The sequence below is a fragment of the Zalophus californianus genome, chromosome 5 (genome assembly GCF_009762305.2).
Source record: "Zalophus californianus isolate mZalCal1 chromosome 5, mZalCal1.pri.v2, whole genome shotgun sequence".
NCBI lineage: Eukaryota > Metazoa > Chordata > Mammalia > Carnivora > Otariidae > Zalophus > Zalophus californianus.
In genome coordinates, this window is record NC_045599.1 from 26687479 (window position 1) to 26714578 (window position 27100).

The following is a 27100-nucleotide window of genomic DNA, read 5'->3' on the forward strand; positions in this document are numbered from 1 at the left end:
TGATCCCAGCTTTGGGCATCTGGGTCCTGGATGTGCAGCCACTGTTGGGCAGTATCTCTCTTTCCCTCTCCCACTTAGCGTGGACACTCGGAGCGCCCAGGGCCCTGGCTGCAAGACGGTCTCCAGCGCCCAGAGGATGCTCCCTATCTCTGTAGCCGCCCGGTGCCACGCTGAGCCACTGCTGCACCTCGGCCTCCCGTCATGCGGCGGTCCGCCCTGCGCTGCCGGCGTTTCTGCTCTTCTCTCTGGGTCAGCCCTTTGTTTCTGTTGTTCCTGTCGGCAGGCGGGCTCTCACCCCGCTTTTCCTCCCTTGGGCTTTCCCAGTGACTCCCATTTCACTTCATCTGGAAAGCCTTTCCGGACCACGCCCCCTTGCATGTCCCCTCATGGATCCTGTGTGCCAATGGTTCTTCTTGGGTCCGTTTGGTTCCTGCTGACTGTGGGCTCCATGGGGGCAGGCCCGGGGTTCAGACATGGTTTTTGGAAAATGGAGGCTGAGCACGAGAGTGGCTGCATGGTGAAGGCTGTGAAGGTGAGCTGGTTGTGGGCCGAGCCGAGGAGTCTGTCGTCCTCCGAGGCCTCCCCAACCTGGCTGCATGGGGCTCGGCCCACACATTGTGTATCCCTCAGTGACCTCCTTTCGGCCTGCTTAGGAGGGAATGGGTAGAACACAGTATAGGATGGAAATTTCTGCCACCTGTCTGGGGCGAGTCCTGTCGCAGGCTGCACCTTGGCTGCCCACCCCCCAATCCCAACAGCTGCTGTCCTGGGGCTTGTGAACAGAAAGGAAGTCACCAGAGCATCTGTGGCGAGGAGCCCAGCCTCTGTGGGGCAGGAAGAAGCTGACCACTGCTGTCTGCTCTCTACCCAGAGTTTTGGGGTTTTAATCATGTGTGTTTCCTCTTGCCAGAGGGGACTGGGCAGACCCCAGATCTTGAGGGCTAGTCTGGGCAGTTGGCTTCCCTGAGGTGCAAGTTAAAGCAGAGCAAGTCCCTCCCATACGGGGGCTGTGCCGCCCCGTGTGGTGTGGGGGCCGTGAGGACGGAGCTGCGCTTGTGACTTATGTGGGGGGGTACTGCATGTGGCAGTTTCGTGTTTAAGAGCACGCGTGTCTGCTGTGTAGACTTGGATTTGAATCTGGCTCTGGTGCTCTGAGCTTTCATGTCCTCTTCTCTCAAGTGGAGATCACACCAACACCTGCCTTGTTTGGATAATGGTAAGGTTTAAAACTGGTTCTTACTAAGTGTTTATCACGGTGCCTGGCACATAGCAGGTCATTTCTCCAAGACAGAGGAGGAGCAACGTCTTGTTTATGTCACTGTGATGATGAATTTTGTGTCAGCTTGGCTGGATCATGGTGCCCAGAGATTACTTAGTTAAACACTCTTATAGGTGCTTCTGTGAAAGGAGTTTTTGTAATGAGATTAATACTTAAATCAGCAGACTTGGAATAAAGCAGATACCCTCCACGGTGTGGGTGGGCCTCATCAAATCAGTGGAAGGCCTTAAGGAAAAAAAAAGACTGACCTCCTCGGAAGAGTTTAGCCAACAAATTGCCTTTGGACTCCAACTCCAACCCTTCCCTGGGTCTCCAGCTACCAGCCTCCCCTGTAGATTTGGGACTTGCCATCCTCCACAATTGCATGAACAAATTCCTTAAGATAAACCTCCCTCTTCCTCTTCCCCCCACCTAAACACACACACACGCACACGCGCACGTGCGCGCGCGTGCGCACACACACACACACACACACACACACCCTATTGGTTCTGTTTCTCTGGAGAACTGCACTAACAGCCATGGTGCAGTGGACATGAAGCTTGCCAAGGGAAGGATTGTGTCTGCTTCGTGCAGCCCTCGAGCCCCCACGCCTTGCCCAGTGCTCGCACATAGTGGGTGCGCCACACTTACACCTTGGTGATGACTGAGCACTTGATGCATTCTGTATCCTAGCTGGCAAGTCTGCCCTGATGAGAATGAAGAATTATTGGAGTCTGGTGTGGGTTGGAGCTGGTGCTTGTGGTGAAATGTGAAGGTCCACCAGGGCAGGTAAAGAGAATGTTGGAACAAGACCTTGGTTGTACGTGTTGGGAGCTGAAACTTCAACATGGGGGAAGAGACTTCTGGGTTCAGGTGCCTGCCTTTGTCCACAGCCCTTTGGAGCAGGCCAGCGGAGAGGCCGCTTGCCTTTGCCCTTCGAGAACCTGCAGGGTGATGGAGAATGGGCAGAAGGACCTGCGTGGTCCTGCCTTTACCCCGTCTCACTTCACCAACCACCCACAGACGGGCACCAACAGAAGGTCACTTTTCTCAAGTTTTAATTGTAAAATCCTCAGAAAAAGAGCATTTACAATGACAATACTTTATGATAATCCGTGAATCGTCTTCACATCAAGTGGAACTGCGGTTACATGGTGTGTTCAATACTGTGCAATACGTTAAAGTAAACACGAACTTATTTCATATGCCACATACAGTTACTGTGTTGGTACAAATTTCTACTAAAGTTGATGTATTAAAAATAATTTATATATATTTTATAAATAAGGAAAACTTCACATGTATAGTAATTACAGGAGGCCTTTTGAGAAATACTGGTGATTACAGAAAATATATTTTGGTGTCTACACAACAGCTCAAAATAATGTATCTGCCTTGAAATAAGAGATCTGAAAGTTTTCTGAGGTGGGAGAGGATGAGAATCTTAACGGGACGAAGGGTGCGCCTGTGACTTCCCACGTCGAGGGCTGCTCAACTACACTAGCGTGTGAGCACGCCCGTCACACTCCGTGCCCACTTCTGTTCTGAGATCATTTCGCATGACCTTCAGAGAGTGTGCGCTGAGGGGGGAACAGTGGGGCGTGGCAGGGGCCAGGTCAGGAGCCAGGCTGGCTGTGCCGTGGCGTCTGGGGCAGCAGTTTATGGACCTGTTATCCCACAGCTGTCTGAAAGCCGTTCAAGTAGCAAGGGACCGACAGCTCTTAAACCGATGGCAGATGTCACCCTGGGCAGTGGACGGAGGGTGAGATTTTGGGAGTTTTCTCGTTGGAGAGCCCTTGGGCCCCATGATCGGTCAAGACTGGTTGCCCTTCGTCAGAAACGAAGTTCCAGTCTTGAAGAGTGTATCCCTAAAGGGCAGCATTCTCCGATCCTGCCCTGGTGACATGCGGGGGGCAGGGGCTAGTCAGTAGTTCCTGCTTTGTGGAGTGCAGGCTAAGCCTTCTAGAGCCCTCTGGAGTGTGGCCCATGTTCTCTAGGACCCCACAGGAGAGAGATGGTCCCATATTAGTCAAGACGAGCCTGGAAAAAGGGGTGTGTGAATTGTGGGTTTGTCCAAGAACAGTAGCAGAAAGTACACAGTCAACACTCTGGTCAACACTCGGCCTCGCTGTCAGTGCTGGAGGCCAATCCCTGCTCTCCCCATGCATTCTGTAACCTCCCACGTTGTGTTTGGCTAAATCCCCGTTGCTGCCAACAGCTCCACAGAAGGTGTGAGACCATGCTTGCTGGGCCCCCGGTGTCAGTTGGGTGGCTGGTGCCTATAGTCTGCAGGCTCCCAGAAGATGCTCAAGTTCTCAAGTAACCTGGCAGGCAGCCTGGTGTAGACTAAAGCAGGAAGAGGCTTGCACTCCACCAGGGATCTGGGGTCTTATCGTCAGACCTTGAGCATAGGCACCGTCTATTTCCTCCTTTGAATCTTTTAAGCCTCTCTCTGTTCTAAAACCTCTCTGATTTTGAAGAGAAACCATGGTAGTTGATGACTTGGTTGAACAGAACTGCTCTGCCGACGTGGTAGTCTGGGAGCAAGTCGTGGCGTCTGGCCCTGTGAGTGACTTCTTACTCGGACTTGAAAGCAAGGTAGCGGCATGGGGCAAAGGCCATTGGGGGGGCTGGTGTGACAGTAGGTCAGTTGCCTCTCAAATTGTAGGAGCTGTGGCACGGCTCATGTGCAGGAGGCCTGAGGCGCGGGGGCGGGGTGCAGCAAAACAGAGAATAAACTGGAAATGAGGGAGGTGTAGCTCAGGCCCTCGAAGGGATGAGGCTTGGGTGAGTCATCACCGTCTGTATTCCTGTCTGACGGTTTCTGTTTGACAATAGTCCACTTCCCTGACAATTGTGAGTTTGCTCTGGTCTCGGTCACCTCGCTTGGAAGGGCCGCGAGCCAGGGCATGGGGGTCGTGATTCTGGGCAGCAGAGGGCTGTGTCCCAGTGGGTTCTGACTGCACTTGGAGAAGGATCTGGGGTTCTGGGTGGGGGAGGACAGCAGAAGACTGCATACCAGCGTGGTTGTCAGCCTATGTCACAGTCGGGCTTCCTGGGGTGAGGAGGCAGCTTTCAGAGGAGCTGGGTGCAGGGAGGAGAAGGTGAGGTAGACTGGTAGGTGTGTGGGAGGGAGTGGGAGTGGTATCAGTGATCCGGAGGCTTCCTTCTGGAGAGGAGGACCCAACACAGGGTTGTGGGATGTGGTGATGAAGACGGTTCAGCGTCTGCGGTATGTGAGTGAAACACACAGCGAGAAATGAATGGATGACGTCGTAAGCCCCTGGTAGAAAAATATATCCAGAGTGGATCTGTTTCATGTCTCCATTCTGGATTCTCCTTTAGTTCACAGGTTATTGGTCGACAGAAAAGAAGTTGTGGCCTCACAAAGCCAACTTTGGGCTGCTCTCTATTCTAAATGAAGTCTCAGCAGTTAGATTGCTTAGGGTAGCAGGTGGCTCTCCACTTTATTTGGGGTTGAGAGCTGTCCTCCAGGCCCTACCTGGAGCTGGGAGCCCCTTCCTGCACAGAGGAGCAGGGAGGAAAGGAGATGCCAGGGTGGGGTCAGGTGGGGATTGTAGGGGCTGAGCTTCTGTCTCTGCTCATGACGCCTCTAGATCCAAGTTCCTGTAGCTTGGTATTAGTGGTTGGCCCCAGCCTGACTTCATGGGGCTCTTCCAGCCGCTTCCAGGGGCTTGGGGAAGGTAGCAGGGCCCTCAGATGCCTGGGAGACCATGGGAGGAAGCCTGGGCCAGCCCCAGGCAGGTTGCAGGGGTGGGGAGGGTGGCATTTACAAGGCATGTCCTCCACACCCGGGCTTCCTGTGCAGAGAGTCCACGCAGCTGCCTGGAAGCCGACGAATCCCTCTTACTACCAACCATCTGTGCAAGGCTGGGTGGGCTTTCTGGACCCAGAGCCTCCATGCAGGGTTCCACTCACGTGGGCAGAAGGGGCACACACACCTCCGTTTCAAGTCTTTAATATCAGCAAAGGTGTAGATTATTTGTGAGTTGTTATGAAAAAAAATATACTACGTTGAATTTTTGTGAAATCAATTTTATTTCAAAATTGAGTAATTTTGAAGTAGTTCATTACTAAAGTGGCTTTTTAATGTAAGATGAACGCTTCTTTAGTGTGAGAGAGTTGTTGTTGGCTGAGCTCCTGTGTTTAGTAGAAGGATCACTGGCTGGGCTGGCTGCAAGGCTTAACCGCTCTGACTTTCAAACTGTGTCCCAGGGAGGCTCTTCTGGGGCTTGAAGCGGTGGGGGGCGACCTGGCCCGCCTTTCCCCTGCGTAGCCCCCACAGCAGTTTTGTTGGTTGCTCTGCTGAGAAAGCAGTTACTAAGCTGTCTTTGTGATGGTGCAGATGTCTCAGTTTCTAGGCGGGCGGCTCCCTGCTCCGCCGCGGTAGTGTGCGGAATGCTGGTCGGGCCTGGGCCGGCCTCTCTGGTAAACTCATAGTGAGTCAGCGAGGGGCAGAGACACTTCGCAGACACACCTAGAAACAGAAGGATTGGGGCTGCAGAGTCACTCACAGTGCAAAAGGGCCAGTTGGGATTGGACGGTCTTTGACTTAGGAACCCCATGACCCAGAGGGGCTGACGCTCTGGCCTGGCAGCTGGTAGTCTCTTCCTCAGGTAGGCTCGGAGACTTGATTTATTTTTTATGTTCAGTTAGCCAACACGTAGTACATCATTAGTTTTTGATGTAGTGTTCAATGATGCATTCGTTGCGTATAACACCCAGTGCTCATCCCAACTTTTTTTTTTTTTTCTGCCAGGGGCTGCCACCGTGTAGAAGATTTTCCCAAAGGGAGAAGTTCATGAATGTTGGAGAATTTCAGCGATAAAAGTGGGAGTTTGCAAGTGAAGGTGTCAAGAGACTGAGACAGGAATAAAAAGAGAGGGTAAGAGGTGTTGCCTGTCCATCCCAGCTCTGGTGAAAGTGAGTAGGCCGCCTTTGAAGTCCATTCCCCTGCCTGTAGCTCTGTATTTTACCTGGAACAAAATCTCAAGTCTGCATGGGCACATCTGGCCACAGTCTTGGGAGCTGGAGGGCACAAGTGTTTGGTGAACCAAGACACATGGGAGATGCCAGGGGATTGGCTGATTTCAGGAAATCGGGGCGGGGGCAGTCAGGTGAGTGTGAAGGGGAGCTGTGCATAAGTAGAGCAAGGCAGGGTGTGTGTCTTCCTTCTCCTGAACGGGGCTGGCGATCAACGGCACAGGAAAAGCACGGCCACGTGGCCAGGTGAAGGGGGCTACGCTCGCTGAGGTGTATGTGAGGGGACCACCTTTTCCAACTTCAGGTGGCTTGAAAAACGGTCATTCAAGCCAGAAAGCATACGAGTATGTTGTGACTACTGACGTGAGGGAGAAAGAAAGGGGGCTTCTGGGGGCCCGGGGAAGCTTCTTCATTGCAGACATTCTCCCACACGGGGTGTCTTCCTTGGGCCGGCTGGGCTGGTTGTACTTCCTCAATGCGCCCCCCGCCCCCAGCCCGGCAGAGTCTGAGACATTGGGGATCATGCAGCATTGCCTGCCTGTATCCTCCCCCTAACCCCACATCCTTGGGATTATGGGTTTTGCAGTGTGTGTTACTGGGACGAGAAGGGGCCATGTGTAAGAAAGTCCTGAAATGTGCTTTGTGCGCTGTGTTGAAGCAGGGACTGAAGTTCGAGGGCCACAGGCAGAAAAGAAAGGGATTTTTAAAACAGCCTACAGAACCCACCTGGACCCTGCACGGGTCTTTGGGGTTCCTGTGTGGCGCCTGGAGGTCACTGTTCTGTAGGCCACCCCCACTTTGCCTGGCAAGCCCCATCTGTCCTGAATCTGGGGTACTGGGCCTGGCTAATAAAACTTCCCCCTTCAGTGGTAAAAAACAGGCACGCAGGGTTTGTCCTGGTCTCTTTGCGTCCCAACCCAGAATAGAGTCTTGGCCAAGGTGGTGGCCAGAGCTGCACTTGGGGCGTCCATGGTGTGGAGGGCTGTTATTCTTGGATGACCATTGTTCCTTCTGGCTGTGGGGCGTGGGGTGGTGACTCACAGAGACTTGGCCTGAGGCAGGGAGGAACAGAGCTGGATGTCAGAGAGCATCTTTCTGCTTACTAGTGTTTGAGATTATAAAAAATTATCTTTTAATCAAAATTTCCAAAATAAAGTAAGTGATTTCCCCATCCCCCAAGATGCAAGAAGTCCTGTCGGCTCTCCCTCAGGCTTACACCAAGTCACATGAAAAGGAAATCACGAAGCAGCTGCACAGGAGAAAAGAAGGTCCAGGAGGCGGGCGGACGTGGCTCTCAGGCCTGGAGCGCAAGCCCTGCTCCCGGTGAGCCTGTTTCCAGGCTGGGCTTCAGGCCACTCCATCGGGGTGAAGCCTGGCCGGACCCGGCGGTGAGGGACAATGAGTACATGAAGGCAACCGACAGAAAGGTCAGCCTGGAAAGCAGGAACTCTTGGCTCCACGGCGTCCCCAGGTACCATGGCGTGGAGCTGGGCACAGAAACGATTCCTTGACACAGTAGCATGTGTTCTCACTGTAGCTCAAGGCGTAAATCATACTTCCGAACGAAAAACCCCAATCTGGTTAGCAGCGCATACCTTAGACTAGGAAACTTGCAAGGAGACCAGTGTTGAACCACAAAGCGAATACAGTTTTGCTTTTGTCTGTAAAAATGTACAGGGCACCTGCTGGGGGCTGCGGAGTGAGGACTAGGCGGAGCTCGGTGGCCCGGGGCTCTGCGGCGGTGCGGGGGCCTTCATACCTCGCCCACCCACACGGCGGTGGTCCCCCGCCTGATGCCCGCCACCTCACAGCGCAGTGCCTTTTGTCTCCCGTCAACGAGAAACAGCGACTCCTGCGCTGGCGTGAGCAGGTACCGTCCGAAGAGCCCGCTGTCCCTCACGATCCTGCGGGGCCCTCCCCAAGGCCAGGCTGGCCCCACGGGCGGCTCCTTTAGGTTCTTCAGCACGCTCGTCTTCCCCGTGGACAGCTCCAGGAACAGCAGGGCCGGCTCTGTCTCCGCAGTGGCGAACACGTTGTACTGGTCGCCCTGGGTGAAGGAGGGCTGGAAGGCCATGTCCGAGACGCCTGCGCTGATTGTCAAGCTGTAGAGGGTCCGGATCCGCCCCTGCAGTGTGATCTCCTGCACGTGCAGCTGGGGGCTGGTGGGGGCCGCGCTGACGATGAAGCGCCCGTCGGGGGACATATGTGGGGTGCCACTCACGTCCCCGTTGGGGCCGACCACAGAGTCCGTGACGCTGTCGAGCAGCAGCTGGGGTGCGGCAGGCGCAGGGCTGTTCTCTTGGCACTGGATGAAGAAGTAGCCTCCCAGGTGCGTGTGGGCCATGGCCTGGGGCACGCAGCCGTGGCTCTGCAGGCTGATGGTCTTGAGCAGCACCAGTGTTTCCAGATCAACTTTGTGAACGGCAGGGTCAGACTTGTTGAAGATGAAGCCAAACCTGCGGAGGGAAGAACCGAGGTCAGAGGTCGGGTCGGGAGGGGGGTCTGTCTTTCGTCTAAAGGATCAAATCTTTTCTCTTCCCTCTATCATAATCCTTCAGGCATCTAATAGCTTCTTAATTAGATGTACCATCCTGCAGGGCACAGCTTCTTCCGTGATTCATCTATAATGTCAAACCAAAGGCAGTCGAGTTACAAATGCTCCTGGATTTATGCTCTCCTAACATGCACACTCCTCTCTAGCCATGGGGAAGAAGGGGCATCATGGTGCCCTCCGCTGCTTCTCCCTGTGGGATGCCTTCTGATCAGCTCCCCTGGGGCCTTGCGCCAGCTGGGAGGTGGGGGCCGATGTCTGCGGGGAAAGGCCAGGAGCCCTGATTGCCTGCTGGGAGGGCGGTGGAGGCGAGCTTTCTGCTGTGGTTCCCTGGGCTAAATAGAGAGTCCGAATCTGAGCAGCCTGCGCGAGCGAACAGGACACACTTGCTCCCAGCGCTCCTTCCCTGCGAGAGGACCATAGAGGGGGCAGTCTCTCCTGGGGCCCTGGGAGCAAGCTTGGGCAGGAGGGCTGGGGAGAGCGTTTACCTTTGCAGTCTGACGGCCACGGCGTCTCGGCATAGCCTGCCCCCTGCATAGCCGGGCATGTGGCTCACCTTTCAGAGCCTCTGAGACGCTAAAGAGAGCAGTTCCTTCCTAGAGGGTTGTCGGGAGGACTGGATCAAAGAGGGAGCTGGAGGGGAAGGGCTCGGTAGGTGGTAGCTGCTCCCGTCTGGACTTGGCGCAAGTCTGCTTTGGAGGCGAGTTGTGAGCTGCAAGAAGACCTGACCCCAGGCAGGACTTGGCTTTGACTTGGGGGCCTCTGTCTAAACTCAGGGAGGCCTTTTGGTGCCTGTGGACACCTATAGGAATAAGAGAAAAATCTCCCCCATGCTTTTCTCCTGAGTAACTAATGTAGCACGTCAGAGTGAGGAGATGCCCAGTTTAAAGCTTCTTTAAAGCATTCTTAACAAGCCAGAACACGGAAAGAACAGGAAAGAGAAGCCCACTCTTATAGCCACACATATTAAAGCCACACATAGGCAATGCAGAGGCTGTAAGTTTGCTAGACTCCTGGCTGAATTCGGCTTCTTTGGGGGATTTTACCCTTTAGGGCCATCTTAGAAGCTCTCCCCAGGTGCTGTCTACAGGGAGGGGTTCATTAAGGGGTGTTTTCTTCCTTCCTTGGGCTTGGATAAATGGATGGGCCTAGTTTTAGAAGTCCAGTTTCAGTGTACAAAAATGAGGCATTGCTTCTTGGAGAAAGGTGTTTGATGTCAGACAAAAAGAGAGGCATAAATAGTGCCCCCAAGACCTTTGAGTCTCGGTGCCTTGATAAGAGGGCAGGCTTAGTCTTCTGCAGTGCTGACTTTCCAGTCAGGGGTGGGGGTTCTCTGACGTGAATAGGCAGGGGGGAGGGGCCGGGCTGTGATGAGGCTTGCAGTTGAGACCATGGCTCCCTTTATTAGGCTGTCCTTCTGGATGCTGACAAACCAGACAACCGGGAGGGCTCATTTCCTGGCTGGGCATCTGCATGGCTGCTTGGTGGGCTCCTGGCTGTGTGAACTTGGCCAGGGTCTTAGCTTCTCCGAGCCTCTGTTTCCTCATCTGTAAGAAGGGTCAAGACCACTTTGACTAGTTTTTTTTGTGTGTGTCTAGTAAGTAGAGTGTGATCCATTAACCACTGTTGATTCCTTTCCTCTACTGTCCTCATCGTGAAGATGAGACTTCCCGCCCTCAATGGGCATCTGAGGGTGGCAGGAAGGCACCTTAACTATGACCATTAAAGACTCGGGGTGGGTCCATTTCTCTGTCCCCTCATGAGGGAGCCCAAGGCCACTCAGCATGAGTGGGAGAGACAGAGAAGGAGCAGGTCTCACGGTGGGCAAATGCACGGCTGAGCTGGATTACGGGGGTACTTAAGGGCACCGTGGGCCCGTCTCACCTGATATGGTTGATGATGAGGTTTGTTGGGGGGATGAAGAAGTCGTCCACTCCTGCAAAGGGCGTGCGGATAAGGTGCTGGCCCTGGCCAGTGCTGGCTTCTGTGATCACCTACAACACAGAGCAGGAGTCCTGGTGAGGGCCCACCCCAGTAGGGGTGGGTGACCTGGAAACCTTTGCATGTGCTGGTAGGGACCCTCAGCAGACGGGCTGCTTCAGAGAGGGGGGTGGGCAGGAGCAGAGTGGGAGCTACTTGGGAATGTCAGAGACAGGGACTCATCCTCCTGGAGAGAGGAAGTAGGGGGACAGATGTGAATGCCCGAATCATGCCCTCCTGCTCAGGCAGGCCGGATCCTAACCCACGGGATATTGTCAGCCCTCCGAAGGCACGGCTTCCCAGAGAGGTCCCCAGAACAGAACCGTCACTCTGCTCAGAGACCACCTCCCCCACAACAGAGAATCCCACCATCTCAGCATCCAGGTCACCCTGGGAAAAGAGGGAGAGAGCTTTTAAATCACAAAAAATGTTAAATGCTGGAAAGATTTACTGGTTCCCTGTTTTCCTTTGATGCCAGGTGCCTGGGCCCGTTTGTTGGGAATCTCTGTCCTGTACTGCTCACAGAGGTGTTCTCTGGGAACTGTGACTCCATAATTTATTGGAGAAAGCAGGAATTCTGCAGAAACGCCATTCCGAGATGCTGCTCAGGCCATTGAGATGGCTTGCGATTAGAATGCTGGGGATCGGGTCTGGCTGCAGAAAGGCCTTGCTGTGAGAAATCAGGAATCAGGCACTGGGTTTTGTCCACACTGGGAGTGACCGAGCATAGTTACCTCTGTTTCCCTGGAGGTAACACCCAAGCCCCTGTGGAGTCGGCAGGAGGCGGCTGCAGCCGTTGTCCGGTGTGGAGATCCCTGGTGGGTCTGTGTCAGGGAACAGCATGCCGGCGATGCAGAAGAGAGCCAAGTGCTATTGGAGATTAGGTGGGATGAGAGCGTGGTTTGGAGGTCCTGCCAGGAAGCCCCCTGCGGTCAGGTTGAGCTTCTGTCCAGCAGCTACCCTAGTCTTGGGCATGGCCAGGCCAGAGACATCATGCCAGCCTGTGTCCCCTTGTCTTCTGAACGAGCTCATCAGCCCCCAATGTCTAGGCCGGGTGCCCTGAAGGGTGGCCGACCTGCAGCCGGATGAGGGGCTTGGCCCGCTGGTGGGCCATTCTGGAGGAAGGTCCACAAGGTCAAGCCCAGACCCTCTGAGCAGGAGAGCAGGGGCTCAAGCCTGAACACAGAGCTGAGACACTTCTCCTGATCTGGATTGTGGCTGTGTCTACAGAAAGAAGGGTCCAGACTTGTGCGGCCTGAGGCTGAGGACAGTGTCTCTTGGGGTTTTGTGACTCACAAGGCTTGGAGTTCTGGATGCTTTCACCTTCGAAGAATAGGCCTGCCTTCTGGCTCTTTCTTTTATGGGAAAATGAACACCACCTGGCCTGCCTCCTTAGGCAGGGTTGAGGTTTGAGTCTTTTCTGGATCATGGTTCCCTTGGGGGGGGGGCACGCAGGCAGAATGCCGGATTGGAATGATGAGGCTTGTGATTTTTATTTTTAGCCTTGGGGCACCTCCAAAATTGTAACATGGCATTGGCTTATTTTTCTGTGGTTTTTCAAAATGGCCAAATGATACTTCCATGGCAAGTGCATGGGGAAAAAAACCTCTTAGAATTGGGCATTAAGAAAATAGCAGCCTGAGGACACTGGATCTTGGGAATGTCTAAGGGAAAGTGCCAGAGAATTCCAAGAAGGCATACAATCACCGCTTGATACCAGGCCTGTCATTTTAGCTTCTCACAGAGATGGAAAATTACAGGCTGTCAGCGGTCAGTGTCATTCGCGCCTCACCACGCTGACACCCTGTATTCAGAGGTTACTTCATCAGAACGCACTAGCATGGGCCATTAAGCTGACGTGCGCTGCCCGCCTCATTTCTCCGATGCGTCTTCAGTTCCTTGTTGGCCTTGCGTCCTGCAGTGTTCCTGGGCACATTTGTGCCCAAAAGAGAATTGTTGAACCCCTCAATTTTGTTGGCTTTATGGGCTTGGTTCAGGAGCCGTACATCGGTGGTGAGATACCAGGAAATGTCACGTGGTTGTTAGTGTGGGCCCTGAAGTCTGAGCATCTCCCTCAGCGGGTAGACAGAACCAGTGGAGATGGGAGGCCTCGTTGGGCTGGGGACCGGCGGGCAAAGGAGTGACCCGGAGGACTCAAGAAGATGTTGGCTTCCAAAACTGGCTGCTGAGGGAATGGCTTCGTTTCTAGAAACACCTTCAAGTCGTCCCAGCAAAGTTGTGTCTAGCCAGCTCCTTAGTGTTGGGTATTGAGAAACACTAGGATATTATTGTTTGCTTTGCACATGTACACAATGCAGAAACACATAATGTTGTGGCTAAATTTTTGTCCATTCCCATGATCATGGCCTTTGGGTAGGTTCTGAGAAGTCAAGTTGTTGGATACGGAAGCACTGCTCTGAGGCTTTTGGTTATTTCCAGATTGTGTATCACACAGGCTGTACCAGTGACATTTCCAGGGGTGTTTGCCAAGTCGTGGTTTCTTTAACCCGAGCCCATAGTGATGGAGGCAGGCCTATTCAATCTGTGCACTTGTCAAAGCGAGGTTCCTAGGCTTTGCGCTTGATGGTAGACATCATGGTCTAATTCCTGATAGTAATCAACGTGCTTTTGGGGTTTGGCCTTCGAGGCAAAATTTGCTCTTGGTTTTTGGGAAATAGTGTTCATTAAGAAATTTCCTTTCTATGCATGTTTTTAGGTATTTTTATTAAGAGTGTCTGCTGTATTTAATTAAATGCCTTTTCAGCTTTTATTGAAAATATTAGGGTTTTTTTCTTCTGTTTTCATTTGTTTGTGTTAAGATAAGATCGACTGATTTCCTGAGGGTGAACCATCATTATATCCTGGGACTTGGTTTTCTGCGTTTAGGTGCACTGCTGGACTCTGTTTTTAATACCATGTTGAGAATTTTGCTTCTGTATTTGTAAGTGAGGTTAGTCTATAGCTTTTTTTAATTTTTGTTTTTTAAAGATTTTATTTATTTGTTTGACAGAGACAGCGGGAGAGGGAACACAAGCAGGGGGAGTGGGAGAGGGAGAAGCAGGCTTCCCGCCGAGCAGGGAGCCCGATGCGGGGCTCGATCCCAGGACCCTGGGATCATGACCTGAGCCGAAGGCAGACGCTTAACGACTGAGCCACCCAGGTGCCTCAGCTTCATTTTTTTATACAAGTTTCAGTCAGCTTTTATAATTAAAATGATGGTGGCTACTTAAAACAAACTGTACATTTTCCTCCCTGTGGTCTGAGATAGTTCAAATAATATTAAAAATGATAGTTGGAAGTTTTGATAAAATTCAGCCGTATACTTTTCTGTGGTAGCTCTTCACACAAAAAACCTATAATTATTGTTCTATTTCAGGCTTCTGTTTCCTTAGGTTGACTTCACACCCAACGTGGGGCTCAAACTCACAACCCCGAGATCAAGAGTTGCACACTCTACTGATAGAGGCAGCCAGGCGCCCCAGGTCAGTTCGGTTTCTTCCCTACATTTTGCAAGCAATCATTCACTTCTTCTCGGTTTTCAAATTTGCTGCCCCAGAGTAGTCATGTATTATTTCCCAGTAATTTTTATCCTCCTGTATTTGCAGTAACATTCTTTTCCTCCTTCCTCATTTTGTCTACCTTTATCAGGCTTGTGAAGTAGTTCCGTTTCTCTCTTTGTCTTTCTATTTCTATTAATTTCAGTCTTATTCCTTCTTAGCACTCCGGTCTTGTGCTCTTCCCTTAACAAAAGTACCTCTTCTGCAGGCTTTTAAGACACAGATGCCCATGTGCACAGCCTTCTCAGTCTCCTGTTGATCTTGATGCGGCAGAATCGCTTTATCATTGCCTTTGAGACAGTTTGTAATTTCCCTTGTAATTTCCTTTTTGATCCATCGTTATAAAGGAGTGTTTTCTTATTAGGTCATATATTAATTATTTCTAATTATCAGATACTGATACACTTGTGTGGATGTTGACGTGTGAAAAAATGGTTTTGCTGATGCAAGGTTTATATTAAATCAGGTTGTGTCATTCAGTTTTCCCACATCCTTCTTTCATCTTCTTTGTACAATGTAAGTGCATTTTTAATCAAGTTTTCCTTTATTTTAGATCACTCTTGTTTGAGGCGTTCAGTTGTTAATGGTGCTTGATGTCTCTTGGGTGTTCATCCCATAGTACCTCTCTGTTTGCTGTTTTTAGTGCCAAACTCATATGAGTGGCACTCTGAATACATTCTTGTTCACCTGTCCTCACCATGCCCGCCCCTTTAAATTCAACCTTTTCTTCTTTTTGTGGCATGTGTGTTTCTCATCAACAAGTTCTAGTTTCCTTCCTTCCTTCCTAACCCCGTCTGAGTCAAGAGAAATCAGTTCGTCATATGTGGAATAATGAGACCATCGCTTCCCAGCTGCTACTTTCCAACAGCATTCTCCGAACCTTCTCTTATCCCAATAAGGTATTTCTAATTATTTTTACTCCCTCCTCTTTCCTCCACTCCCTATGCTTATTTTTACTGAAATAATTTATCTTCTGTTACAGACTGGTATCAGGATTTCTCATTCAGACATCCTTATTTAGCACTGATTACCATTTCCAGGGAATCTGGTCTCATCCGTCATCTTACTTCCTCTCTGGGTTCATTGTTTGCAACTGTCGCCTCTTTATCTTTCTTCATCTTGAGGTCTCTGATCTGGTTCATCTGGTGTTTGTCTGGGATCTTTCCTCAGATCTGTTCCTCAGAGGGGGCGGTGAGTGATGCTGTTTCTGAATTCTTGCACACGTTTTCTTCGGTCCTGCCCGGTAGAGGATATCTGGGCTGGGAATAGAATCCTGTAGATTCCATGGTCCTGCAGCAGGTGAGAAATCCAGTGCCCAACTGATGTTTTTCCTTTCCGTTTCTCAAGTCATTGCTGTTAAATTAGGAAATCATTTTTGGTTTCAGAAAAAAAAATTTTTTTTGTGGCCCCTCCCCTTGAATTACTTTAGAGGCTTTCCTGGAGCTGCCAGAGGGACCAATAAAAGTTATGATTTCCATGGGCTTATGCTCTGCTCTGAATGAGCTTTATTCAGGTTCCTAGACCCTCTAAGGGGGACTTTTGGTCAGCTCACTTGGCCCCAGGGTGATGGTATCCATTAAATGACAATAGTCTCCATTTAGAGGAGGTGAAGCAGGATCGTCCCCCTGGCCCAAGAGGGAAGAGGCAGGCGGGTGGTCAGTCCCCTGGAAGAAGCTTCTGTAGAAGACCCGGGCGTCCCTTCCCTCTTCCCAGTCTTGAGAACACGGTGAACTGGGCTCCATCTGCAGTTCTTCTTAGCTGGGGTTCTGAGAGAGAATGAAACCCTACTGTCCTGAGGCATCCAATGTGGGAAACGAATTAACTTCTCTTCTGTGCATCTAGAGTGGTCCTGTGTAGATTGCTGGGAGAATTCAGGCATTCACATCACTTTTCTTAGGGCTCAATCCTCGAATGTATCCCTGATGAAACACTCCACACAGGGGTGGTGTTACCTTCTCCCATTGGTGGACGGGGCAATCCCACAGAGCTCTTGGGCCCAAACTGTTTCCAAGAGGCAATACAGTGCAGTGGCTGAATATTGGGCTGTAGAGCCACACTCCCTGGCTTGGACCATGGGCACATTACTGAACTTTCCAGTGCCCTAAAGTACTATAGGCACTCAATAAATGTGCTTCCGTTATGGACATAATTACTGTTACTTTTCCTTCCTTAAGGGCCCCCCTTGAGCACTTGCTTGGACACTATTCTCGAGCCTGCCCAGCCCGAGGTGCAGAACGCCCTTGCTCAGGAGAGGTAGGGGCCTGGGAGCCACATTCCGGTTGTCCTAACATTACAATCTTACCCATCATCAGGATTATTGTCCTTAAACGTAGGCCTGGCTGAAGATACCTGTGAGGGGCTGTGAGGGGCTTTGGCTCAAGGCTGTTTGCCACTCCCTCCTCAAGCCTGGATTTTTGGATAAATGTGATTAGCTACTTAGGGAAGCAAGAGACATTTATGAGACAGGAACAGCATCTTTTGTTCCTGTGGGGTGAGTGTGGGTCTCCATGTGTTCAACATACCTGGAGGCTCGGTTGGGACTTGTGCACGTCCCCCCAGCTCAGGACCCACACTTGGTCATGAGACTTGTCATAGGACAGCTTAGCCGGCAGAGGGTCCACACCTATGGACTTGAAAAAAAAAAACAAACGTACAAGTGGGTCATCATTATTAGAGGCTGACACGGTGGTCACTTCTGGGCTTTGTGTACATGACTGTTATGCCTAGGTGAGTGGGAAGCCAACCTCGCAGCCTCGGCAGTGAGCCTGCTTGGGAAGCCAGGGCCCAAGCCTCCCTTCTGGGTTTTCTTTAGAGGCCAGCAGTTGAATCCCTTTTAAAAACTTCTTGCATGATTTTACTTACAGGGGACTCAGACCATCTTGGCAAAAGCCCAAACCCAGAGGGTTTACATTTTCCACTCAAGAATCAGCTGCAGGGCACTCTGGTCCCTGCTCCCAGAATTTTGGGCCCCTAGAACTCTCAGTGTCCTTCCCCAGGGGGTTCTGAGGCTGAGATTCTGGTGAGTTGGCCCTTCCTCCTGTGCCATCTGAGACTGACTTTGAGATCATCGCTTATCCCCGGTCTCTTAGCTTGGCACAGCTTCTCTCTGTACATCCTTGCACTGGAGTCTCTGGGACCCACGCTGTAGGATCAGGCAGACACTCTTTTTTCTTTTTTACTGCTATAACTGAAACTCCACTACCCCTCTAGAACAGAGGCTCTCCTGTGGCCCTCTCCAATGGAGACGGTTTTCTACTTCTCTGCTTTTTTATAATGTAGCTTTATATGTTCCCAAACTCTCTTTCATTAGACTTATACCACTGGATGGTGACCCCTGCCCTTCTTGTCACTGGCTGCCCTCCTAGCCACTCGCTTTCACTAATGATGTCAGCCTTCCTCGGGGGGAACCCATCTCTACCCCCATTGGTCAAAACTTCTCTGAAGAACTGTCTGTGGAGTTCCCGAATCTGCTTTTCTTTAACATTCACACCAAGTGTCATCACTCCACTGACCTCTTCCAGAACTTTATGTCAGACTCAGAGATCACTTGGTGATCCTCCTCTTATTTGACAATTCAGCACGATTCCACGTGGTTAACTATTCCCTTCCAGAAACGTTCTATTCTCTCAGCCTCCCCTGTCCCTAACTTCTCCCCCCTCATTCCGACTGTAAATACCGGCATGTCTCAGGTTGCCATTGTTGACCTTCTCTCTAAATCCTTTCTGTGGGTGAGTTCATCCAATTGCATGGCTGCAGATAACCTGCTGTACTCTGAGGACTTTAGAACTCATTCCTCTGTGGATGACCTCAACAAACACAAAACTGGACTCTTAATTTTGCCCCTCCCTGCTCACATATAGTTCCTCGCCCTTCATTACAATCTTTGAAGTCCCCTTCCCTTTCTTGCTCGCATTAAAAAGCCCCTGAAGATCCCAGCATCTGCCAGCTTCCCGGTTGCTTCCCTTCATTTGCTTAAAGGCTTCAGGATCTGGCACAGTCTTCCTGTACCCCGAGCCTTGTAACCCACCAGCAATAATACTGTCTTGACATTGTCTCTAGTTTCTTGGTCTCTCTCTTTCAAAACTCTCTTGATTACTCATTCTCTTCCAGGTGAATGGAAGACAAATGGGGTTCTGCCCTCTTCACAGCAAAACTTCCCTAGTGTTTAGACTGTAGCCTTCTCTCTCCTTTCTATTTACACATCTCCTATCATAATTCATATTCTCATTCTGAGGTGTGGTGGAGTTTGGAGGCTGAAGAGCTAAACCAATAATCTCTTAAATTCAGAACAGTGTTCTGCAGTCTCAATATGCTGAGGAGCAAAGATATGGAAGGGAAAAGAAAAAGATACTGAAGAATATACGAGGCTCTCAGTTAAAAACCCTGAAGGGCTAACTTCTAGGTCTAGGAATGAATCAGAGACAGAGTATGCCTTAAAAAACTTCAATTCAGCCTTGATTCAACCAAGTACTTGCCTAAAGTGATTAATTCTCTACTTTCTCTGCCTAGCAGAGGAAAGGGTAAAGCCTCTTCGGTGGGTGAGAGCCCTCTCAAGTCCATCTTTTTTATATATGGAATGTTGAGGATTTAAAAAATTACTAGGCATTACAAGATACAGACTATATGACTAAAGACTACTAAAAAATGCAAAAGAAACAGACCCATGAGCGATTCATGAAAAGATAATACAAATTTATATACAGAAGTAAAATTAGTAGAAACAAATGCAATACCTGAAATTAAGACTCAATAAATAGGTTCTGTTAAATCCATATTAGGTATAGCAGAAGACAGGACTAGTGAACTGAAAGACAAGTTGATAGAACATACTAAAATTAAAGCATGAAGAGACAAAAAAAGGATGGGGAAAAAAAGAGTGAAAGACAAGTGGGACACAGTGGAAATGTCTAACTTTTTCAAGTTTCCAAAGAAGAGGTAAGAGACAATTCCAGTCTGATGAAAGGTATCAATCCACACATTCAAGAACCACTAAAACCTCCAAATTGGAATACATACAAAGAACATCATCCTTGGGCACATCAAAGTAAAACTGCTAAAGATCAAAGAGAATATCTGAAAAGTAGTCAGAAAAAAATATGATACATGACCTTCAAAAGAGTGACAAAAAGACAGACCTATCAACAAAACAATGGAAGGCAGTGGAACAGCATCTTAAAATGCTGAGCAAGTAGAATTGTCAAGGTAGAATTCTATATCCAGTGAAAATAGTCTTTAAAAATAAAGGGCAAATAAAGGTCCTTTCAACCATACAAAAACTGTGTTGCCAGCAGATCTTCACTAAAAGAACTATTTAAAAAAGTCTTTTGTCACAGTGAAAATGATCCCAGACAAAACTGTGTACTTCAGGAAGGAATAAGGAGCAGTGAGAAAAGTAAATATGTGGGTGAATATAAATGACTGCCAAGTGTACAAAATATCAAGTCAGGTCTTGTGGGGTTCAATTATATATATGGAGATAAAATTTATTCCCACAATCATGCAAAAGGCAGGAGAGGAGTTAAAGGAGTTACTGTTACATGGTTCTATCGTTATTGGAGAAGTGACATCATTAATTATATGTGACTGTATTGAGGCAAGGATGCATGTTATAATCTCTATGGCAGTCCTAACAATAACAGAATAATAATTGACTAATCCCAAAAAGAGTAAAAAGGAGGAAGAAGCAGAACAAACAGGTCAAATAAGAAACCGGTAAGATGGTAGATTTAACTATATAATTAACTGCATTAAATATAAATGGATCAAATGATCCAAGTAAAAGACTGAGATTATTATACTAGATAAAGGCTAAAACCCAAACACATGTAGCTTTAAAAAAGACCACTTTAAATATATGGACATCGAAAGGTTGGAAGTGAAAGGACAGAAAAAATACAGCTAACACTAATCAAAAGAAATCTGATCTGTCTGTCCTCGTATCAGACAAAAACAGACTTTCAGGCAAAAGCATAGCCAGAAATAGAGATAATTTGTAAGAATGAAGAAGTCTTTGACCCAGGAAGTTACTACAGTTTTAAAGCAAAAATGGATGGAATTTAGATAAACCTACGATCACGGTGTGAGACTTCAACACACCTCTCGGCAGCTGATAGACTAAGTGGACAAAGAAAAAAATGACTTATGGGGCACCTGGGTGGCTCAGTCATTAGGTGTCTGCCTTCGGCTCGGGTTGGGGTCCTAGGGTCCTGGGATCGAGCCCCACACTGGGCTCCCTGCTCCACGGGAAGCCTGCTTCTCCCTCTCCTACTCCCCCTGCTTGTGTTCCCTCTCTCGCTGTGTCTCTTTCTGTCAAAGAAATAAAATCTTTAAAGAAAAATGACTTAGAAGATCTGAACAATGCAATGAACAATCTTGACATAATTGGACATGTATACAGAATACTGTACCTACCATTAGAACACACATTCTTTTAAAGTGCAAATGAAACATTTTTATCACATTGATTCTAAGCTGGGTCATAAAGCAAGCTTCAACGAATTTCAAAGGATTGATATTACTCAGAGTATGTTCACTGGTCAGAAAAATCACTAACAGAAAGCCTTCTGCCCAACTGGGCTGGAGAAACCAAAACCCTGGTTACATCCACATTTCCCCCTACAATGAGCATGCACTGGGGCATTGCTGGGAAGAAAAACCACAACCCTGCTCACCGGCCTCACTTTCTCTTTACATCCGCAAGCCCTCAGTGGGCCTTTGCTTTCACCCAGCAGTCCTAGCACAGTGCCCTGGTCAGTTCAATCTCAAATGCATCCTTCACCTCTCTCTTCAAACCTCCAGGCTGGGTGATAATTTTCCTTCTTATTTCACTGAGAAAATAAAAGCAACCACAAGAAATGTTCGTCCACCTGCCACCCATTGTTAACTGTCACCTCTTTGTAAGTGTACTTGAATATTTTCCATTTCCTTCTGTTATGTGAAAGAATGTGCTTTTATCCAAAGCTGGCATCTCTACTTCTCTGCCCTGGATTCCACTGACTCCTGCCTACTTCAGTGATGCAGAAGAAGGGGAAGATGTGTGGGAGTTTTTTTCCCCCCAGCATTACATACATACATGCATACCAATGCTGTAATATCACCTATTCTAAAGAAGCTTCTTCAGTATGCTCTTATCTATTGCCTCATTTGGCTCCTTTTACCCATATTTACAGCAAACCCCCTCAAAATGCTTGTCTGTATTCACCATCTCTATGACATCAAGCTTGTATTCTACGATCATGCTATCTGCTCCTGGCAAGGTGATCCATGGGATACCAAATCCAATGGTTAATTCTTAGGATCCATGATCTGCAAATGCTCAGCTATATCAGACACCACTAACTGCAAACTCTTCCTTAAGACCCTCTTGGTTTTGGTTTCTGGAACCCTCAGCTCTCCCCTGCCCTAGCCCCAATTTTCTTCCTACCTTTCAGGCTCCTCCTGCTTGGTGTCCTTGTTGGCTTCTTCTCTCCTTCCTGATCTTTAAGTGTTGGGGTGCCTCAGGGCTCCAACCTTGACCTCTTCTCTATCTGTATTACCTTCAGTGATTTCATCTGCTTCTCTGGATTTAACAGTTGGTATGGTGACAATACCCACACTGACCTCTCTGGCCTAGATCTCTCGTTGGCCTCCAGACCTGTTTATCCAATTGCTTATTTGACATCTCTACTTACATTTTTATTTTTATTTTTAAAGATTTAGAGAGAGAATGTGAGAGCATGAGTGGGGAGGAGGGGCAGAGGGGGAGGGAGAAGCAGACTCACTGCTGAATGCAGAGCCTGACATGGGGCTCAATCCCACAGCCCGGAGATCATGACCTGAGCCGAAATCAAGAGTCGTACGCTCAACTGAAGAAATCACCTAGACGCCCCAGCTAACATTTATAATAGCAGTTTACACTTGGCAGGTCTAAACCCAAATTCCTAATTTTCTCGTCTTCCTGCTCCATGGCCTGCACCCCCTGCCTTTTCCGAAGTCTCTGTAGAGTACATTACTCTCCTGTTGCTATGATAACCTAGTACCACAAACTGAGTGGCTTAAAACCACAGAGATTTAATTCTCTTACAGTTCTGGAGGCTCAAAGTCCAAAATTAATTTCCTTGGGCTGAATAGGGATGGCTGCAGGGCAGTGCCCGCTCTAGAGGCGCTAGGGAAGAATGTGTTTCCTTGACTTTGCCAGCCTCTAGCCCTGCAGTCCTTGGCTCATGGCCCCTTCCCCCATCTCCAAAGCCAGCAGAGCCCCAGTGTGGTTCAGTCCTCCCAGTGGCACCTCTACTTCTCTGCCCTGGATTCCACTGACCCCTGCCTACTTCAGTGATGCAGATACTCCCCTCCCTACACAGGCACAGTTCTCCCTGCCTCCCTCTGATATGGGTACTTGCACTTGCATTGAGGTAGGAGGTAGGCTCATCCAGGTCATCCCCGGTAATGGTCCATTTACACATCCTTAATCACCTCTGCAGAGTCCCCTGTGCCCGAGAAGGTGACACTCATAGGTTCTGGGCATCTTGGGGCCACTATTCAATCCACCACACACAGTAAATGGCATCACCATTCTCAAGGTAAAGAAAGGTAAAGGTACCATTCCTCAAGGTACCATTCCTCAAGGTACCATTCCTCAAGGTAAAGAAAACTCCCAACAACCTGATTTCCTCTCTCTCAAACTTACATTGAATGCAGCAGAAAATCTTTCCACATTTAAAATCTATCAAGAATCTGATCAGTTCCTGCCACCTCCACGGCCATCTGCAGTTCATGCCTGAATTATTTCAGTAGCCACGACGCTGCTGTGCTTTGCCATTGGTTCTTTTTTTTAAATTGTTATGTTAATCACCATACATTACATCACTAGTTTTTGATGTGGTGTTCCATCGGTTCTTAACGGAGCCTGACTGTTTCATAATCTAAGTCAGATGAGGTCACTCCCCGGATGAAAATCCTTTGTGGTTTGGGCTGTGCTTTACCTCCCCCTTCACCATTCCCTGCTCTCCCCGCTCCTCACTGTCCTCCAGCGCCTCCGGCCCACCCTCTGCCCCCAGAATGGGAATCCCACTTGGCGTTTAGATCTCAGAATCTGTTCACCTCCAGAGCAAGGGCCGATTTGAAACAGTCATCCAATTCCTTTGTCACATCTGACCTGTAAATAGAACTTAGAATTTAGAGTTCTCTAACATTCTGATTTCCCGTCTGTCTCCCAGACTAGAATATAGGATCTAGCACTTGACTGCTCATTCGTGGCTGTTTTCCAAGGCCCTAGAACAGTGCTCGGCACATAGTAGGCCATCAATACTGCTGAGTAGCTGCGCGTGAACCTTCTTTGCTCTCCGCCCCTGGTCCCCAGTCTGACCGCCTCTCCAAGGAGCTGGGCAGGGGGCAGAAAGCCAAGAGGACTGTGGCAGGCTGTGCCCCGGAACCGGAAGCCCCCCTCACTCCCTTAGAGAGATGTACCTGTAGAACTTTCTGGGCTTGCACGTCGACCACGAGGACTCTGTTCAGTGCTGGCTGGGCCACATAGATATACCGGTGCCGGACGTTCACGGCTGAGGCCCACTGGCATGGCTGGGTGGCATTTCCTTCCGCTTGGGGACAGATTTCTTCCTGTAAAGGAGATAGGCTGCCATATATCTTCTGAATCCCCCGGCCCGCCTGCCATGTGTGGATTCCCTCTCCCCTCCCCCTCCCCCGTCCCTCTGTTCCTACCTCCACCTTCCACCTTCCCCCTCCTCACCTTCCACCTTCCTCCTCCTCACCTTCCACCTCCTCCCACTTACGAGGCTGGAACTTCCCTTTGTGTGTGTATTTGTGTTTTTTTGTAGCGGCAGCCGCCAGGCCTGCCTTCCTCCCCCCTCGTGCGCGAACTCCCCCCTCTCCGCATCCCCATCATCTAGAAAACTTCCGTCCATGGCCAGACTTCCAAAAGAGTGACCTACCCTCTCTGCTTCCTCACCACAGAGCCGGCAGTGTTCCCACCGAGCTCAATACTCCGTACTTCTCATTTACTAAATTAAACCGGTGTCGCCTTTTTATTCGGACTTGGGGTGTCATCTGACTCTGCTGACTACTCCTTGCTTCTCCCCCCTCCCCCGCCAACCCCACCACCCCGTCCCAGGGGCTGGGCCTTCTCTGTTGTTTGATCCTGCTCAGTTTGCCATCTCTCTGGGTTGGAACACACAGCGGTCACTCAACGACTTTTCCTCTCCAAAATCCACTCCCTTTGCTAATCTCATCCCAACCTATGGCATCAAATACCGTCGACATGCTTCCAACTCCCAAATTTGTATCTTTCGTTAGAGCCTCTTCTCCGAACTCCAGACTTAAGCAGCCAACCACCTAACTATACTTAGCTGTTTGCTGTACACCTCAAACTTGTGAGTCCAAAATCAATGCCCAATTTTACCTCCCAATCCTGCTCATTCCCTTAACAAGATGGCAGCTCCACTGTTTTACTTCCTTAGCCCAAAACCCTTGTGGCCACCTTCGAGTTCTCTTCTCATCCCCTCGGCCCTCATCCGGTGCATCAAACATCATTTCAGCTTTGCCTTCAAAATACATTCAGAATTTGACTTTGCCTCACTGCTCCCACCTCCATCACCTGGGCTCAGGCCACACAGTTTTTTTTTTTTTTTAATTTTTTATTGTTATGTTAATCACCATACATTACATCATTAGTTTGTGATGTAGTGTTCCATGATTCATTGTTTGTGCATAACACCCAGTGCTCCACGCAGAACGTGCCCTTCTTAATACCCATCACCAGACTAACCCATCCCCCCACCTGCCTCCCCTCTAGAACCCTCAGTTTGTTTTTCAGAGTCCATCCTCTCTCATGGTTTGTCTCCCCCTCCGGCTTACCCCTCCTTCATTCTTCCCCTCCTGCTATCTTTTTTTTTTTCTTAACATATATTGCATTGTTTCAGAAGGACAGGTCTGTGATTCAACAGTCTTGCACAATTCACAGCACTCACCATAGCACATACCCTCCCCAATGTCTATCACCCAGCCACCCCCTCCCTCCCACCCCCCACCACTCCAGCAACCCTCCGTTTGTTTCCTGAGATGAAGAATTCCTCATATCAGTGAGGTCCTATGATACATGTCTTTCTCTGATGGACTTATTTCACTCAGCATAACACCCTCCAGGTCCATCCACGTCGTTGCAAATCAGGCCACACTGTTGCTCGAGCACTGCGGTAGCACCCAGGCTGTACCCCTTGATTCTACCCTGGCCAACCCCGCCAACCTGTTCTCAACACAGAATCCACGGGCATCGCCGTAAGTCTGCCCACCTCCCTCCTCTTCTCAGCACCCTCCCCTCCATTAACACTCCTTCTTGCTCAGAAGAGGATCCGGGTCTTTCCGGAAGTCTGCAAGACCCTGCCCCCTCTGGCTCCTGCTATTCTGCGGAGCTTTGGCTTTTCTCTCCCTTACCCACTGTGCTCCATGCACATGGCATGCTTGCTTTCCTTCCCCTGTGCCACCCTCCTGCCCCTCTTCATTGACCTGGCACTGCCAGCATGCCTTACCTCCGTACCTGGCTGCGTTTGTCATTTCCACTTAACTTTGTGCACTGATCTGTCTACCTCCATTTAGGCCCTCTTTGGTTACTAGAATGTTCTGTGACAGCGGGCTCTTTGTCTGTCTACTTCACTGCTATATCCTTAGCACCTAGTAAAGTGCCTGACATAGAATGGGTGCCTCAAATATGTTTGTTGAATGAATAAATGATTGAAAATGGGGACCATCTTTTCCCTTATCTTCTGTGATAGTCTCATGTGTTTCATCATGACTCTGGCCCAGCTCTGTCTCAGTCTCCTTGGGGTCCCTCTTGGTCTGCCTGTCCTGTAACTACTGACCCCCAGGGTTCTGTTCAGGTACCCAACTCAAACCACTCACACACACCATTGGCGGTCTCGTCTACTGCCCTGATTTTAGCCAAAGCCCAGATGCAGATGGATCCCAGATCTGTGTCTTTAGCTCAGAACTACCTTCTCCAGTGCCTGCTTGGTTCTCCCACAGCCCCCTCATACTCAGCCAGCCACGCTGAGCTGTTCCTCTCTTCCATACCTGCCCCTCCCACCGGGTCTTCATCAGCAGCTGGCCAGCCAGGACCAAGCATGACCATCACCCTTGCTGCTTCCTTCTCCCCTACAGTCTGCCACAAATGAGTCACCAAGGACTACAGAGACGGCCTCCTCATTCCCTGAGTTCATCTATTTTCCAGGTCTTTCCTAAATGACTGCAATAGCTTTGGGGCAGAACTGTCACCTTCTACTCTGGTCACTGCCCGGCATCACATTCAATCCTCACAACCACCCCCATTCACATGTGAGAAAAACAGAGGCTTGGAGGGGTTAGGTCACTTGTCTAAAGCCATTCAGTCTTGCTGAGTGATAGAGGTGGGATGTGAATCCAGGGGTGCCTGTGTCCCTGCCTACTACATGTGCTGCTTCCCACTGCCCAGAGTGGACCCCTCATCCAGCAGAGACACCCGAGAGAAGCACTAATCTACTCGTTCAGCGCTTTGACCAGAGGCTCGCTTCACGGCAACCCTCTTGGGAGATGGTGGGGCATTTTCTAGAGGAGAACACGGTTATTTGGGACTGTCGCCTAGCTCACCGTGGTCTTGCGCTGTCTGAAAGGCCTGTGGGGCCTCTCCTACTGTGACTCGTTCTGGCTTTTTAGGAAATGTGAGTCGTGGTTACGTTTTCAGAGATTTCCCTCGAGCTACAGGTTATTGCAAATCCATGAGAA

The 27100-nt window shown here is 49.7% G+C and overlaps 1 protein-coding gene across 1 annotated transcript in view; it reads right to left on the reverse strand.

Annotated features, from left to right (window-relative positions):
* Nucleotides 1–2399: 2399 nt before the first annotated feature.
* Nucleotides 2400–27100, reverse strand: part of FSTL4 (follistatin like 4) — a 403664-nt gene continuing 378963 nt past the window's right edge. Inside the window, exons 13-16 of the mRNA XM_027607114.2 lie at nucleotides 23798–23947; nucleotides 16876–16983; nucleotides 10701–10810; nucleotides 2400–8721 (exon numbers count right to left, since the gene is read on the reverse strand). Coding sequence (XP_027462915.1) covers nucleotides 8019–8721; nucleotides 10701–10810; nucleotides 16876–16983; nucleotides 23798–23947 — 1071 coding nt within the window. The 3' untranslated portion in view covers nucleotides 2400–8018. The remainder of the gene's footprint in view (nucleotides 8722–10700; nucleotides 10811–16875; nucleotides 16984–23797; nucleotides 23948–27100) is intronic.